The sequence below is a fragment of the Anguilla rostrata genome, chromosome 18, assembly GCF_018555375.3.
Source record: "Anguilla rostrata isolate EN2019 chromosome 18, ASM1855537v3, whole genome shotgun sequence".
NCBI lineage: Eukaryota > Metazoa > Chordata > Actinopteri > Anguilliformes > Anguillidae > Anguilla > Anguilla rostrata.
In genome coordinates this window covers 19,383,371-19,401,445 of record NC_057950.1, presented here as the reverse complement: position 1 = coordinate 19,401,445, position 18,075 = coordinate 19,383,371, and the positions used below count along the sequence as shown (strand labels likewise).

Here is an 18,075-nt window from a genome sequence, read left to right as displayed (position 1 = left end):
CTCGGGGCTGTGCAGGGCAGCAGGCCTGTTTGAGCTCGGGGCTGTGCAGGGCAGCAGGCCTGTTTGAGCTCGGGGCTGTGCAGGGCAGCAGGCCTGTTTGAGCTCGGGGCTGTGCAGGGCAGCAGGCCTGTTTGAGCTCGGGGCTGTGCAGGGCAGCAGGCCTGTTTGAGCTCGGGGCTGTGCAGGGCAGCAGGCCTGTTTGAGCTCGGGGCTGTGCAGGGCACAGAACCGGCTCCGAATGTGTGTTTCTATGCTGTCAGCGTCACTGGACCAGCCTTTAACTCGGCTCGTGAAAGAGGGGCACAATCTGAACCTGCGCCCTGTAACCGAAGGGGTTGCCAGGTGTGAGTCCTGGACATTACTGCGTGCCGCTCTGGGAGGGACAGGGCGAAGAGTTCACTGACCGCTCGCATCACCCCCAGCCATCATCTCTAGCTGTACCACCTCTGGCAAACCCCCCACAGTACAATAGGCTGTTTAATTCTCTGTGCTACCTCTGGCAACCCCCACAGCAGAAGAGGCTGTCGTACAGTCTGGGCTCTGGGCTCTGGGCTAACCCTCAGTCTGGAATGTCACCAACTGCCCAGACCAACATTTTGAGCGCTGCTACGACCAGATTTAAGAAGCAGCGTTTCAGACACGGTTATTCTGTGGGCGAAGGTGCCAGATCAGTACTTCAGGTTTCAGATCGCACCAGCCTTGCCAAGACTTATAGTCTGTAAAATATTGTATGTTTCGGGGAGTTTGCAGGTTAGACTCTTACTTTTTTTTCCCATTTCCTGTGAAATACCGTCAAGCAAGTCGGCGTCTCTCTCTCTGCTCTCCTGCCTGCTAATGAATTCATGAATGCGTGCCTCTCTGTACCAGTGCGTTTAGCGGAGTGTTAGATGGGGTTCCTGCGACAGGCTGCGAGTCTGAGACACCTCGCTGCGGCGGCGCGGCGCGTCCCTGCGGCGCGCTCCCTCCGCTCTAAGTGGGAAGATGGCCGCCCGCGTTTCAGCTGGTCCCTCCTACCCACGAATCCGCCGCCCGACAGAGGCGTAGCGCCGAAGACCTCCGTCTCCTCAAATTAACATGAGCAGGTGTTTTTCTCTGATGTGTTAATTAAGAAAAGCTGGTGTCATTATGCTTTAAGTGGCTGTTACAAATAGAACATGTTGTTTATTTTCTATCAAAAAAAAAAAAGAAATGATGAGAGCTGTCACGGTGGCTTGAGCGAGGCTTGTGGATGCGGTTTAAATGTGATTTAACGTGTTTGACATTTTTCATTAGACAATTCTCCCGATTCTCTGTTTTTAATGAAACGCAATACTAGCATTTGAAAATTGCCAGATTAAAGTTTCATGAGGCCATTTATGTTCTGAGCAGCTGATATGGATTGAGGAACAGGCAGAAAGTGGGGTTGGTCAGGAGTTGCCTTTCTGAGCCAAGAAGAAGTCATTATTTTTACCACAGGTGGAGTCAGAAGGTAATGAAATGACAGTTTTCGATGTGAAAAGTTGTTACTGCTTCAGCGTAATCTAATTTTCCCAACGTGTGTTGATGGAGGCTGAGTTTGCTCTGCTTGGAGAGCCGTTCTCCAGCGCATAATCGATGGTTTCAGGAAGTGTGATGGGAGTTTATCAGTGATGTCACGGGTCGGGATCAGCTCCTGCTGGGGCCCCTGCATGCACAGGGGGCCACTGGCTGCTCGGCTTCACAGCGGCAGGTTGTGAGGAGTCGGCCGCAGGTCGGGTGAGAAGCTTTCACAGAGAAGGCTAGCGTTGAGTTAATTCTTCCCCCAAGCGTTTGTTAACCTGAGCAGCTTGCTATTTCTGGGAACGCACGATAATGTGCTGAAAGATCAGTGTGATTTCCGTAGTCTTTTTAACATATCGTGCGCGCTCTTTCTCTCTCCGTTTGTGCATAAATCACACGCGCTGCTTTTAATCATCTCCAGTTAAGGAGAAAACACCTTGTGACACTTTGTTCTGAAGCAGAGCAGACTCAAACATTTGTTCATTTCAGATGTAATTCTAACTACAGTCTAGGAGAACAGTACTGTAAATGAAATTAATTGTCTCGGTTGTACTGTAATAAAGAAGTCATACAACCTAATCTAAGCACGTCCGTATTAAAAAAAAAGTAGTCCCATGTGCAACAAGGAGCCATATGTTTCCTCTTGATCTGCCTCTCAGAGTCAGGAAGTCTTTTTAAAAATTCTGTCTGCTTTGCCATTGGCCTGGCGTTGGATCCAGGCGCTCGTGTGCCAGTCGTAGCTCAAGGCATAACCGGGACGCGGTTCCCGGCGAATCATCACGAGCTGTTCGCCCGTCTGAGTCGTAAACAGAAATAGCAGATATTTCTGGCGTTAATTGCGTTTTATGATTCCGTTATTTAAGTAGCCGTGGTGATAATTGCGTTTTATGTGTGTGTTTATTTGTGCTGTAAGGCGGCGAGGTGGGGGGTTCTGGGCCGATGGCGCGCTGGCGGCGGCGAGGAGCCGCTCTGCTCCGGGACGCCGCCGTGCGCCTGCTTACGGCTGCCGCGGCCGTCCCTGGGCGTCGGCCGAGTCTGCGTGCCCCCTCGTAATAGTGCCTTATTCAGGAATAATTTGGGGATATTTGTGGAATATTTTCAAGTGTGTTGGTTGAGGCCTAATAAAATGTCCGTTTTCAAACCCCCCCCCCCCCAGGGCCCTGTTTCCTGAGCCTGAGAAAGCAAGGTGCGGGGGCTGCCGTGTGAGACACACTGCAGCAGCCCCGCAGCCCCGCAGCCCCCTGCTCTCGGCGCTGTTGACACGCCTGTAATCCCGCTGTTGGTTATTAAATAGAGCAGTCTGGAGCGGCAGAAGTTTTGCATGGTAATGCGGGATGACCAGCTGCTCAGCAGATGTTGTTTTCGGTTGTCTCCGCCTGTAACGGTTAAAGGTGTCTGTGTGTCCTCACGATTACTCTCTGACCTCCCTCACCCCCGCCCCTCTCATGTCACACGGCTCCAGATGAGTGCCAGCCTGTGATTGGCCTATGCAGGGCAGGCACCTGCCCCAGAATGTAGGCGGGTGATTGGTCTGCTGAAGTCCAGTGGAGAGCTGATGAGCATTTTGTGCACAGCTGACCTGCTAGTCAGGCTTTGTGAGATGTGGCTACTGCTGTGTGGCGTTCTGTCACATAGAACTGCGAGTTACACACACACACATACTTCACATGCATACTATACGCACATGCATGCAGTAAAAATATACACACGTACGTACATTCGTTCATACATTTATACATTCATACATACACACACACATACTGACATGCCGTATAAGCATACTGGACATACATGCAGGGAATAATTTATTAAAAAAGGGAATTCTGATGCCTTGGCTCTAATGTCTAATATATTTTTCAGATGCACAGTTTCAGCACTGTGAGATCACAAGGCTGGTCTGTTGATCATATCGCTTCCCCTTTCAGGGGTTTGGGTTGTTGTGTGAATTAAAGATGTTCTCTTCCTCTCTCTCCCTCTCCGCAGGAGAATACATTAAGAACTGGAGACCGCGCTACTTCCTGTTGAAAACCGATGGCTCCTTCATTGGTTACAAAGAGAAGCCCCAAGATGCTGACCTCCCTTACCCTCTCAATAATTTTTCTGTGGCAAGTGAGTTATGACCATATGTGTCTGATGCACCCGTTAAGAAAAACAACACGCCTTCATTGCTCTCGAATAGTGTGGCAATTTAGTGAAACATTGTGTCATTACAAACCATGGGACAAAACCATGGAAAGGCTTGAGATGTGTAGAATGATCCTAATCCTACTCTGAAGCAAAATTCCTGCAGATTACTTGAAATGTAATTTAAAAATATATATATTTTAAAAAGTATTTGGCCCAAGTTTGCTTATTAGTGTTAATGATTGTGTGTTGCATGATAGCAGTAATATTGTTATCACAGACCGCTCCAACTCCTGTGTCCACTTACACATTTTGAAAACCTCTTTAGACTTGGCAGTGTAACTTGCGTATGTGTTTGCACAATATGTGCATACATTGCAAGTCCATAATTATTACTACATTCATTTGTGTTAATGCATCAGGAGATTTTGGTATTTATTCATTCTGAGCATGGTGGGTTTGCTCCAATCTACAGCAGCATTAACACTCAGAAAAAGGGGTTATTTGGTGTGTCTCCATAGCGGAACCCTTTTTAGTTCTTTATTGAACCCTACATGGTAGGTGTGATTACAGATTAAACCAACTCTAAGTCACAGCTCTAGAGTAACAGGCTCAGCAGCATGAAGAGGAGGGCTGGGAGAGTCACAGCTCTAGAGTAACAGGTTCAGCAGCATGGAAAGGAGGGCTGGCTGAGTCACAGCTCTAGAGTAACAGGCTCAGCAGCATGAAGAGGAGGGCTGGGAGAGTCACAGCTCTAGAGTAACAGGTTCAGCAGCATGAAGAGGAGGGCTGGGAGAGTCACAGCTCTAGAGTAACAGGTTCAGCAGCATGAAGAGGAGGGCTGGGAGAGTCACAGCTCTAGAGTAACAGGTTCAGCAGCATGAAGAGGAGGGCTGGGAGAGTCACAGCTCTAGAGTAACAGGTTCAGCAGCATGAAGAGGAGGGCTGGGAGAGTCACAGCTCTAGAGTAACAGGTTCAGCAGCATGGAAAGGAGGGCTGGCTGAGTCACAGCTCTAGAGTAACAGGTTCAGCAGCATGAAGAGGAGGGCTGGCTGAGGGAGTCACAGCTCTAGAGTAACAGGTTCAGCAGCAGCTGCTTCTGCCCTGTTACAGAATACCATGGTAACAATGCTGTCCATGGTATACAGTATTACAGTGGTAACAATTGGGAGTCACAACATAAATATTTCTGATTTAATGCTATTGCATGTAGTTGATTGTGCAATGTATGCATGTAAATACATGTTCATTCATGGTATGTTATGTTCAAATCTTGAAGATAAATAAAAACCCAGCAATTACACCATGTGATTACAATAATTCACTATTTATGTTTTGATTGAAATGGGTAATTACTTTATAATGAATAGCAGTTCTTGATATAATGTGATTTTGTTCAGTGTATAATTATGATGTATAATTGTCTATAATTGTTCTGTAAGGCTGCTTGAATGAAGCATTATTTAAATTGGATGTAGTTTTTCATATAAATATTTTTTTTTCATTTATTGTCATCTTCTGTCAGTGAGGAGCAGTACAGCAGGCAGTGTGCTCTCTATCACCCCATCCAACTCATACTAAACGCACATCAGAAAACAACAAGGTCAACAGCCTCCCAACGTCCCATTTGCTTCATTAGCCCTGTTTTGTGGACAGGCGGTACTATCTGAATCTGATTTGTCACATCCTAACAGCCCCGTTAATCCCAGTCCATGATAATATTGGAAGTTTTTTCTCTTTCTGTGGCCTGGAAGACTGAACCTGAGGTCAGTAAGCTGGTAGAGGTGGGGTTTTCATGTGTGTGGTGTGGCGTGGCATTGGGGGAAATGATTCGTGGGGCAGAGGGTGATCTGTTGGCGGGGGGATGCATGTGGGTTGCTGCGAGGCCAGAACCTGCTCTTCACCCTGTGTCCGTCTGAGCCTGCTGCTGGACAGACCGTTATCATGCTCTGTCTCCAGCACCTCATTCCCCTGTTAGTGTGTTAGCGTGCAGTCTGTATGATTTCACACAGCATTTAGTAAAATAATCAGTAGTAACTTCCTTTTAGGGCACTGCTTTGCCTTTACATTCACATGCAAAAAAGAGGACTTCACTTAAGAGTTGATATACCCTGTTGCTGTATGTCACTGGCTGCACATATGGATGGTGTTGTTTGAATGTCAGACGGCTGTGTGTTGATATGAAGGCTAGTTACGTGTGCTTATTGTGCTGTGTGCAGTGTGCAGTAGGAAGATAAAAACAGGTGTAGAGCCTTATGTCACGATAAGCATTTCTCATGCTGAGTACCTTTGATAACCTCAGATAAACAAAGTTCTGGAAGTATTTTTCAGTAACTAACAATTTCCTTTTCAGTAGCTCGTCAAAGTTGAGTTGTGAAATTTTTCAGTCTGTGAGTCTGAGACAGATGATTCGTTCTTTGAGTGCCGAAAGTGACAGGTTCGGGGCTGTTTAATTGGCATCTGAGATTCCTTACCAGTGGTACCTTCAATCTAAACTTGTCATCTGCGATCAGAAGTAGTGAAATAAACAACACCGAAAGCTTTGTTCCCCGACCTCGTCAGAAGGTGTCATATTATGTCTTGTGTCACTGTTTAATGACCTTGTGTCGCGGGAGGGCTTTGCGTGCGGGTTGAAATGGAGGTTTGTTTATAATGTGGCAGGTAGAGGTATGTACCGTCCTCATTAACCTTCCCACCTATGTTTGAGCCAACCTGTGGCCGAGCTGCGGCCAAGGGGACCTCATTATGGACGGAACACGGCGCCATTCTGTTTCACCTGTCGCCTGTATGTCCTCCCTAATAAATACGGCAAAGGTGCCTCTTAAAAATCTGCGCCTTGTTTAAGAGACCAGGAGCGACCCCACTTCCTGCTGCTGGGCTGGGGGGGGGGGGGGGGGGGGGGGGGGGGGAGAGGAGAGAGAGGGTGGGACAGAGAAAGAGAGAGAGATACAGAGAGAGAAAAAGAGAGAGGGAGATACAGAGAGAGAGAGAGAAAGAGAGAGAGAGAGAGAAAACGAGTGGTTTTATCATGTCTGCTATGGACAGATTGGACATGGCCCTGTGCCTCTGCTGGCATAACGCTCTGAAGGCTGGAAACCTTGTTTTCATTAGTCCACCATCACAGTGCAGTTGTGATTACAAAATTATATACTTACAAATTTGTATAAATGTTTAATTTTATGTATTATTATACTGCTCTAAATATTAAATTTACTAAAATGGTAAAAATAGATTAGCTCATTTTGATTTTACAGATTATATTGATATATTTACATATATGAAATGGGGTTATGTATAAACAGTACAGTAATTCGTACATGGTGAAACCAAAATGTACAAGTGCCCTTTAATAAAGCTATGAATCTGCACTTTAACCACATGAATTTTGTAGATGTAAATCTACAATTGTGGAGTACAGAGACAAATCAATAAAAAGTGGAGTACAGAGACTAATCAAAAAAAATATGTCTTTACCCCAGACATTATGGAGCTCGCTGTCTGTATGCATGGTATTTTTATGATATGGTGTTGGAATTTGTACTGATTAAAAACATTTTTTGTCTTATGATTAGAATAATTGCATGTATTGTGGTTTTGTGTTGAGCGGTATGATTATAACTGAAGAAATTCAGTTGCTTTATAGAAGAAATTGACTAAACTGTTGTGGGGAGAATATTGGGGAGCTGAGTTGGCAGAACTGAATCCAGCACTGATTGGAGCATCCATGTGTGGCATGAGGAGGTTCCTGATTGCACTGAACCTCTCCGCACAGACCAGAGGGAAGGGACATCCACATTAATGTCCATTATACACAGAGAACATTATAACTACACTCTTTCCCTGCCTTTGTCTTTGTTTTCATGTTTTTCTCCCTTTCTATCACTCCCCATCCTTCTCTTCCTCTTCTGGTCTCTAACCCCCCCCCCCCCCCCCCCCCCCCCCCAGAATGCCAGCTGATGAAGACAGAACGACCAAAGCCGAACACCTTCATCATCAGGTGTCTGCAGTGGACCACGGTCATCGAGAGGACCTTTCATGTGGACTCTCCTGAGGAAAGGTGAGCCTTTTCTCTGGCAAAGTCTCCAGCATTATGGGATCCCTCCAAATGAACAGTAATATTGAAGCCCATTTGGCTCAAATAAGCCATCACGCACACTGCATCGGCAGCTCTTGGGCAGAGGCAGCATTGCTGTACTCTTGTTAATTTCCCAGGAAGGGACGGAATTTGGCTATCTGAAGGTCAGTGCCACTCTTGCCTTGGAACGTGTGGTCCTCAGCGACCGATAAAGCTCCTGTGCAATTTTAGTGAAGTTTGAGATGGACTGAAGCTTAATACTGAAGCTTCACACTAATTTAGGCTTTGTACAGACTGAAGCCTAACATGCACCGAGGCTTCACATGGACAAAAGCACTGAAGCCTTGCATTGACTGAGGCTTTGCATAGACTAAAGCTTTGCATTGATTGAGGCTTTGCACTGACTGAAGCCTTGCACCTACTGAAGCCTTGCACCTACTGAAGCTTTGCACCTACTGAAGCTTTGCACCGACTGATGCTTTGCATAGTCCGAAGCATCACACAGACTGAGGTTTCACACAGACTGGGGCTTTGTACAGACTAATGCTGTGCACTGACTGAAACTCTGCATGGATTGAAGCTTTGCATGGACTGAAGCATCACACAGACTAAGGCTTTGCACTTACTTTTCTGGGGCATTTCTGTGACATTTTGTGTAATAGTTTATGAGCAACTAATTGCAGCATTTTAAACAAGCTAGTTTCAAAATTAATTTGAAAACACGTAAGTGCCGATCTAAGCATAATTGGATAGCGATACTACTTTCTGTCTCGTTCACACGTACTGTTCCACCCATAGTCTTTCATATAAACTCCACCTGTCTCTCCTTTTTGTGTGGAAATGCAAATGATGGAACAGTGCTGGAGACACAACACACAAAACAAACAAGGTGATTAACAACAGTCCCTGCGATGGGGCTACAAAGTGAGCTTTCAAGTAGCACTGGCATAAATTATCCAGCTGTTCTCCCCGGAAGGAAGGTGTGTATTTTTAGAAAGAGCGGTTCTCTGCAAGGCTGGAAACGATAAGAGCGGTGCCTCTTCAGAGCTGGCAGAGAGACAGATGCCTGCGACGCAAGATTGCAGCTGCATCTGTACCTGAGCTCAAAATTGAAGTTGAAGACGTCTGACTTGACATTGGAATATGTGCTTTAGTCCTCGATTGGACATGGCCACCAAGCAGTGTTAATTTTGGCAAAAGATTTAGATTTAGTTTTAGTCGTATTCTTCTGACTAACTTGCATTATAGTTTCAGTCACATTTTAGTTATTTAAATATTGTTAGATTTAATCGATGAAAAATAGTTTTAGTCTACATGAAAGTAGTTTTAGCTGATGAAGCAATTATTTAGTCTTTCTAATGAAACATTTTTCAGTTTTCTTTTCACATGAATGTTCTAAGAAATTATGTCTCACCGACCTGAACTTTCTTAGAAATTAAGCTGCGAGCAAAAAAGATTTATTACATCACAAATGTGAAAATGCAGAGGATGATGTCATTTTGATTAACTAAAAAAGAAAATATATATATATCAGGGAAGAAATGTATTGCAGACATACCTATATCCTTATTACTACTCGGTGTAAAGAATTTGAAGATCTTGACGTATGTATCTTATTATAAGAGAGAGAAGAGCTTGATGGATAGATGGCACTAGCTGGAACCAACCTAACTGTAGCCATTTCCCGTTATCTCCCATTCTTAAAAAGGATAAACGATTGATTTTGGATTTATCTTCATGGTGTTCTGTGGTTTTCCAAGTAGCCATGTAAATTAAAATAATGTCATACCCCTTAGAAATCTGTCCTGAACCTCAATGCTGATACCACTGTGTACAGACCACTGCACGATAGCTTTAGTGTCTTTGCTGTTAGCTATTCCATTATTTCCTTTGAATGTATCTGGCAGCTTTATTTGGTCATATTTTACAGTGATATGTATGACACCCTGAGATTAGTCTTCCTATGGCATTCACATCACTCCAAAAAGATCTTCAGGCTTGGATGGTTGTGCTCTGTCTGTCGTCTCCCCTTCACACCACAGTGCGACAGTGTGAGAATCTGTGCACCTATGGGCTCAGTGATGGAACTGTACTGACACGTATTCATACGCACTTACGCTTTTCTTTAAATGTGTGCAGTACCAATTAATCAACCAACCAGCTATCAAATGAGCAAACAAAGTAAGCAAGAAACAAACTAATTTAATCAACCGACTATCAAATTAGCAAGCAAGCAACTAACCAATTTATCAACCAACCAATCAATGATTCAAAAAACCAACTAACCATCATTCAGCCAACCATCAATCAACCAATATTCAACAACCAACCAACCTTTAAATAACCAACCATCAACCAGCCAACTAGCTCTTAAAACAACCCACCAACCAACTATCCAACCACTCAAGCAACTAATCATCCAATCAACCAACCAACCAACCATCAAAGAATCTAGGCTACCAAATAACCAACCAACCATTAAACAACCAACCAACCAAATATTCAGCTGACCAACCATCAGTCAGCCAACCAACCATCCAACCACTTGACTATCAAACAACTGACCAACCAGCCATCTAGCCTACCAATCAACCAACTAACCATCAGTCAACCACCCAATCTACCATCTATCCAACCGTAAAAACCAACAAACAAACCAACCAACCAGTCAGTCATTCAACCTTTGTTTTTGTATAGTGCCATTTAAAAACAGGTTAACACACAGTGCTTCACATTGGATATTTACAGAGGGAATAAAACAATTGTTTAAAAATCTTGCTGAACTCCTGGAAAACTGTGGGTTGCAGAAGACAACAGCTCAATTAACAGAAATGTGGTAGAAAATAGTCAGAAGTTCATTTTGCAGATGACAGGGCCACCTTTCCACACTGTTTCCAAAAATGAATGATGCTTAGGAAAGATGTGAATAAGTAGTCGCATATATGATGTGATCTGACAGGATACCTGAATACTGTACAAAAGTCCTTGAGGATCTTGGGGCTGAAGAAGCCGCTGGAAGGACTGAGAAGGGTACTGAGAATGTCTTTGTCCTGTGTTTGCGACTCACAGGGATGAGTGGGCAGACGCCATACAGACTGTGGCAGATAAACTCCAAAGACAGGAGGAGGAGAGAATCCAGTGCAGCCCCACGTCACAGATCGACAACATCTGTGAGGAGGAGATGGACACCTCCACCAGCCACCACAAACGCAAGGTGAGCTTTAAGTCCAGTTCAGACCAAAGATTCGCCACAAGATGAGCTGCAACTGGCAGCTCTTCGCAAAAGAATCTCAAAGCCAATGGTTCACAACATAAACTGACCTACTCACATCAAAGTAACAAGATATTTATGGTAACCATAGCAACGGTTCTCTCCAATTCTTTGTTTACAGTTACTTCCTTTTTAGGTGTGATACCCATCTTGCAAATATCAAGGTCAATATAGCAAAAATGGACACAAGTAGTAGCCATAGTGAAATGTTTGTTGTCCCTGCAGCCTTGTTAATAATAGCAAGGCTTTGTAAATGTAAGAGCCGTAGATCCAGACCTTGGAGCCGGCCATTGCTGCTTCAGTGCCCGGTACACAGAGTATATGCACAGTTGTGCATGGTCCTGGATTTCCCATTCTTGACAAAAGCCCAAGGAAGACACAACTGTTGGAAAAACTGTTGGCTGGGTAGCTAAATGCGGTAGCCCATGGAGATATACTGTATAGCACGGAAGAAGAAAAATTAACTTACCACAGACATCCAGGGTCTCTGCTATGTGGCAGATGGCATTTTGTTTATTTATCTTGCTTGATTATGTTTTTAAACTCATGTCATATAGACACGACTGCTCCTCGAGTAGCTGAATCAGGAGGTCTCTCCTCAGTCCAAAACTTTACCATCATTGTGTTTACACTGTACCGCATGCTGATTTGCTGGAAAAACGTGACTATAGCACTGACATACATTGCTTTCTAAAACTAGCCACCTGCGTTTAAACGAGATGAATCGCCCGCAACGACTGAGCACAGGCCTCAGATGTTATGCGGTTGGGTAGTTCACACTGCTGTAGTTCCTCTCTGCAGCACTCTAAAACGCTTTCTTGGAGTCACAAATCTTTGGTCTGAACTCACCTTTTACTGTCCCCACCGCCACAAACCCAAGGTGAGCTTCACCAGTCAGCACAAATCCAAAGTTTACCACAGAGAGCCAATAATGTGACGTGTTAGATTTTAACTTGATAATAAGCTTAAATTCCTGGCTATTCCTGTACAGTTTATTTAAGCTGACATTATGACCCATTCTTTCATGTGCAAATTCCCTAGTTTATACAGTTCTTGCTCCCCAAAGGATAGCTTGCAAGGATGTAAATGATGTTTGTAGTTTGACTTCCAGTGTTCATTGTTGAGTAATAACCTTTCTTTTGTTTTACAGACAATGAATGACTTTGACTACTTAAAGCTCCTGGGAAAAGGCACTTTTGGAAAAGTCATTCTAGTGAGGGAGAAGGCAAGTGGGAAATATTATGCAATGAAGATTCTGAAGAAAGAAGTCATTATTGCAAAGGTAAAGTATGGTCTCGTTATTAAAAATGTAAAAGTTCAAAGCCATAAACCTCCGGTTTGTAAGAGGACCTACTTTGGTGCTGTGGAGCAGTCCATCTGTGTGACAGCACAGTGCCTTGGTGTAGGGTTTCCACACACATTCTTCCCTATCCCCCTGTCCCCTTTTTTTCGGTGTTAATTCTTAATATTATGTAAATTGGTGGCCATCCCCTGCCTGGGTGTTCCATTGAGCAGGTGGGTTTTTGGCTCCAGGACAGCGGCGGCGTCTGCAATGCATCCGCATTCACTGAGCACCTGTCTGTCTGTCTGTCTGTCTGTCTGCCTGTCTGCCTGTCTGTCTCCCGCAGGACGAGGTGGCTCACACACTTACAGAAAGCAGAGTGCTAAAAAACACGAGACACCCTTTCTTAACCGTGAGTATTCTCCCACAGCCTCCTTGAAGCCGGCCCCCTCCACGTGTGCTGCGGGTTTGATTGTATGTACACGGTACCCCCAGAGACTAATTATAATACAGAGAATAAACTGTTAGAAATTAACAGCCCAAATGCAGCTCCGCATCTGTTGAAGTCAGCGCAGGGAAGCCATTTTACTGACACTCCAGATGCTGTTGTGCGACGCAAAACACACACACCAGGTTTAGCAAAACAATTAAGGAGTGCAATTAAAGACGACGTTCCCTCGGCTTCCATTTTCAAAGTTATATATCGGCGCTCTGAAGAAGGCCGCTACCACTGTTCCGGCTGTCGCTCTGCGCCATCTTTTATTCTGAGAGAAAAATAGCTGTCCCTATAAAAAATACATTAATTTGTTTTGTATATTACCTGTACAAACATTCACTGCGTGTGTGCGTGTGAAAAGAACGAGGGGGAGAGAGAGAGATGCTTCCTGTGTTTGTCTGATGGTCAGTGTCTCTCCTCCTGTTTCAGTCTCTGAAGTACTCCTTCCAGACTAAAGACCGCTTGTGCTTCGTTATGGAATATGTCAACGGCGGCGAGGTACGTCACAAAAACTATTACCTCTCTAATCTCTTATAGTCTGTGAAAATGTATCAAAAACGGCAAGACATGAAATAAGACATACAGCAGATGTTTCTTTTTTTCTTGAATATTGTAAGTAGAAAACTACTTTTATGACTGAAGAGGAGTTAAAATATGTGTATTGGACGATTACAGGATATTTCTTTATAATTTAGGGGTTGGATATCTAGTGATGTTTTAAAATGAAATGAAATCTGTTGGAAAGAAACTTGCTTCTTTTTTTGTACGGTGGTCATGTGTGCTGTCTTTCATGCCCCTGTGAGTTCATAATCAGAAGGTTACTCATGAGTTCCGCTCATTCATCAGAATAGGAAGTGGAACGCCCCTAATTATGTTCACTGCCTCAGACGCCTGACCACACACTGCTGTGCGTCTCGGTCCGCTGGCCCGGTACTGCATCACTCGCTGCACGCTCCGCAGCTGAGTGTCATAATCACACGCGTGTTCCATGCAGCGGCTATGGCAACGCCCTGCAGTGCCTTCTTCCTGTTCGGGCGCGCGTGTTTCAGACTCTCTGTATCACTGGCGACACAGACTGCTGTGTGCTAATGTTGCGCTGTACAGTGTGCTAGTGTGTTAGTGCCATGCCCTATACAGAGAGCTGGTGTGTTAATGTTACACTCTATAGAGAGACAGTGTGTTAAAGCTGTGCTCTATACAGAGAGCTGGTGTGTTAATGTTACACTCCGTATAGAGAGCCATTGTGTGAATGCTACAAGCTCCATGGAGAGCCAGTGTGTTAACGGGATATTTCCTTTTGGTATAACATAAGTCGTTTTGTGGAGCCTGCCCCATTGCATTTGGATCGCGTGAATACCAGCGGTATCAGCTGTCCCTGCTGACCGTTAACAGCGTCACTTCCTCCCGGTTGTCAGGCTCCCAATTCACTCCCATTCGTTTTCGGGTGTTAACGCTATGCGCTGTGTGGGGAGTGTAGCGCTCGGGCCTGTGACCCCCTGCTGGGTCGCCTGGCTGTGGGCACACATGGCACTCGAGCCGCCGTGTCACTCATCCTGTCGCTGTGGAGACAGATCCTGTGCAGGCCTGATAGTGTATGAATCAGGAGCGAACCCTGCTACAATTCTACCACTTCTTAACACATTTTTATCTGACAATAAACCCTGGAAAATGTCTGTTTGTTTCGGGCGCACGTTCACATTGTGCGCAACTGCAGAAAAAGCAACTTCCAAAATGAAGTCCCATCACGGGCTGTTTTTCGCGAGACAATCTCGCATTAATTCGTCGAGTCTCACCGTCACCTGCTCCCCGTCAGCCCAGCCAGTTCTGGCCCGAATGCTCACCTGCACGAGGCGTCCTGTCCGTCCCGCCTCTCCGAACCCGAGCGCTCGCAGCTGCCAGCCGTCTTATGAACGCGCACCTGTCCCTGGCTGCAGCACCCGCGTGCGCTGATCAGGCAGCCTGTTAGCCTTCCCTGGAAGACCTTGTGCTACGCGCCCCCCCCTCCCCCTTTCGGGGGGCTTTCGGGCGGGAGGGAGGCTTGTTGGGGTGGGCCGGAGCTGAGGCGGAGTCCGGGCGCTCGATCGCGCGTCTCCGCGTTGGACGGACCGCCGAGGCGGGCGGCGCTCCTATAGAAACGGCGGAGCTCTAGCGGCGCGCAGTTGGCCCGGCGCGGGCGGCGGAATGCGTTTAGCAAGGCGGGCGTATTGATTAAAATAGTGCTTCAGCAGGCCGCGCCGCGCCCCTCCGGACCAGCGGGGATGATGCGCCAGCTGCCGTCTGGGTTCGGCGGCGTCCTCAGAGAGCCCGCGCCATCTATCATCTCAATATGGCGGTGGGAGGCAGTTTGTGTTGTGTTAATTTCCCCCAATAAATCAGTAATTATTGCAGTGCCATCCCCGCTGTTTATCCCGCAGCTGTTTTTCCATTTGTCGAGAGAGAGGGTGTTCTCCGAGGACCGCACGCGCTTCTACGGCGCCGAGATCGTCTCCGCTCTCGACTACCTGCACTCCGCCAAGATCGTGTACCGCGATCTCAAGGTAAACGGGGAGAAACGTCCGACCGGCTGCGGAAAGCCTGAAAGTGATCAGATACTGGTGTTCCTTTTTTTTTTTCGGGGTGTTTTTTGTTGAGCATCTCATGTGTGGGGTGGAATGTGCAGAAATGTAATTAAAAGCTGAGGGTTTGGGGGGGTGGGGGGAGCAGGTTTCTGCCGGCTGGGAAAGATGCGGCAGTGTTTTGCTCTGAGACTTGGAGCGTGCGAGGCCAAACTGTGCCAGAAAAGGCAGCGCTATTAAACTGGAAAAGGGCCTTTCATGGGTGAACGGCTCTCAGCCTCTTTCCCCGTCTTACAGGGTCGCCTTCTTTACTTATGTTTTTCACCATGTGGTAGTATTACCTTACAGTGCATTCCTGACCCTAACTCTTACACTGCAACTCTGACCATAACCCTAACACTGAAACCCTGACCCTAACTCTTACACTGTAACTCTGACCATAACCCTAACACTGAAACCCTGACCCTAACTCTTACACTGCAACCCTGACCCTAACCCCGATCCTAACTCTTACACTGCAACCCTGACCCTAACCCTGATCCTAACTCTTACACTGCAACCCTGACCCTAACTCTTACACTGCATGCATCACCATTCAGTCCTCTCCCACACTGCCCATTTTGAACATAAAGGGACCGGACCAGGACCACTCACATCTCAGGCTTAGCTGTAGACCAGTCAGGCCCTGTCCTTTCACAGAACTACTGTGCCATCTAGACTGATTTGCATGGATCTTACTGTGCTCAGCAGTCTACACTGATTTGCATGGACTGTTCTGTACTCCGCAGTCTACACTGATTTGCATGGACTGTTCTGTACTCCGCAGTCTACACTGATTTGCATGGACTGCTCTGTACTCCGCAGTCTACACTGATTTGCATGGACTGTTCTGTACTCCGCAGTCTACACTGATTTGCATGGACTGTTCTGTACTCCGCAGTCTACACTGATTTGCATGGACTGTTCTGTACTCCGCAGTCTACACTGATTTGCATGGACTGTTCTGTACTCCGCAGTCTACACTGATTTGCATGGACTGTTCTTAAGGAGGCAGAATAAATCCTGAGTCTCTGCTGTGTGGAATTGCTGTTTTTGGTTGGAGGAAAACTGGAATTCATGGAAATAATTAGTGTCTTTTTGTTTTCTTTGGTTTTGTTTTAACCACTGTCACCTCCTCAGTTGGAGAACCTAATGCTTGACAAGGATGGTCACATCAAAATCACTGACTTCGGCCTGTGTAAAGAAGGAATCACTGATGCTGCTACCATGAAGACGTTCTGTGGTACGCCAGAGTACCTGGCGCCAGAGGTACAGTACCCTTTCACTGTCCCATCCCACAAACCCCCTTTAAAATGCCCTGGCATCCCACTGCCCCCACACTGGACAGGCTTTTCAGCTCACTATCCCCAACCCTGAGTGAAGCAGCCACAAGTACATCTGCCAACCAGCTGCACAGCTATGCATGGGTCTGTGTGTTTGTGTCCATTTCCTGTTGGGGGGTCACACACTGGTGTACGGGGGTGAAGAGCAATGGGAGAGGCATGATGGGAGAGGGCTGAGGGGAGAATGCTATTTAGGATCTCCTGCTCTCAGGAGGTGTCTGAGAATCCTACAGATCTACAACCTCAACACGCACACACATTTATTCAGTTATCTCAGAATTACTCATACGACACCACAAATGCAGCCATGCTACAGGATTACACTGTTTTCACGGTGAGCTCATACTGGCGTCCTGACTCACTTCGCATCGCAGTGAACGCAAAACAATAACCCCCCGTTTAACATGATCCTCTGAGTCATCCCAACACACATGTATCACTTCCACTACTTAAAAAGATGAACACGGAATCATCTCAGGATCGCTGCAGCTCAACGCCTGTGAGCGGCAGTTCGTTTACAACCGAGCGGTGGGCGTATTGGACGTCTTTCCGTTTCCCTGGATGGATCGCGCTCAATTATTTCTTCAAATTGTTCCTTTAAAAAAAAAAAAAAAAAACGGCAAAAAAATTCCTCCGAACGCGAAGCAGAATCCCCAGCGCGCGCAGCCACACACACGCCGGTCGCCCGCACACCCCTGTAAAAGTGCGGTTTGCCGCTCGCAGCTCTCCTGCCTAATCCTTTCCAGAACCGGGAGCGCCAGCACAAGCTGCTGTGGGCAGCATGCATATTCATGGGGAGGGGGGGAGGGGCGGGGGGGATAGGTGGGGGGGCTATAGATTCCACTTGAAAAGTACGGAAGACAATTTGGCGCGGCGTTTTGTTTTGCTCAGACCCTCCGCTGTGCCAGGAGATGATTTGAGTGTTGGTTATTTTTCACAAGAGTATGTGATTGCACAAAAACGGAGATGCTAAACAGAGGCAGATGGTGGCAGATGGGGGAGGTTGGAAGAAGGTGGCTGGGAAACCTGGACATCGATACCGCCTTACCGCGTAAAAATAACACAACGCGCTCCACGCCAAGTTCCAGAGATGCAAAGTAGTCGGGATTAAAAAAAAGAAAAAAAAAAGAGAAAGAGGGGGAAAAAAAAAAAACGGAGAGAGATGGATGCACCGAGGATGCAGAAAGAGGAGAAGAAGCCAGTCTTTCCGGCTGTAGCAGTGACACGCGGGTGTTTCTGGGACTTTGATGCACTGAACTCTGGTATTTTCCTGGCGTGGTTGTGGCCGCGGTGTTTAACCTAACCTGATCTCTGTCAGCGTGATATCCAGCTCATCTGCTGGTGTTAGGAGAAATATTGCACCCTGGACAA

The 18,075-nt window shown here is 46.3% G+C and overlaps 1 protein-coding gene across 4 annotated transcripts in view; it reads left to right on the top strand.

The window, feature by feature from the left end:
- The window catches only part of LOC135245278 (RAC-gamma serine/threonine-protein kinase-like), a 68,914-nt gene that overhangs the window by 43,978 nt on the left and 6,861 nt on the right, over window positions 1–18,075 (top strand). For all 4 annotated transcript variants that reach the window (XM_064318237.1, XM_064318236.1, XM_064318234.1 and 1 more), the window contains 8 exons: window positions 3,502–3,627; window positions 7,589–7,700; window positions 10,788–10,932; window positions 12,140–12,271; window positions 12,618–12,683; window positions 13,197–13,265; window positions 15,182–15,304; window positions 16,502–16,630. In XM_064318237.1, coding sequence (XP_064174307.1) covers window positions 3,502–3,627; window positions 7,589–7,700; window positions 10,788–10,932; window positions 12,140–12,271; window positions 12,618–12,683; window positions 13,197–13,265; window positions 15,182–15,304; window positions 16,502–16,630 — 902 coding nt within the window. The remainder of the gene's footprint in view (window positions 1–3,501; window positions 3,628–7,588; window positions 7,701–10,787; window positions 10,933–12,139; window positions 12,272–12,617; window positions 12,684–13,196; window positions 13,266–15,181; window positions 15,305–16,501; window positions 16,631–18,075) is intronic.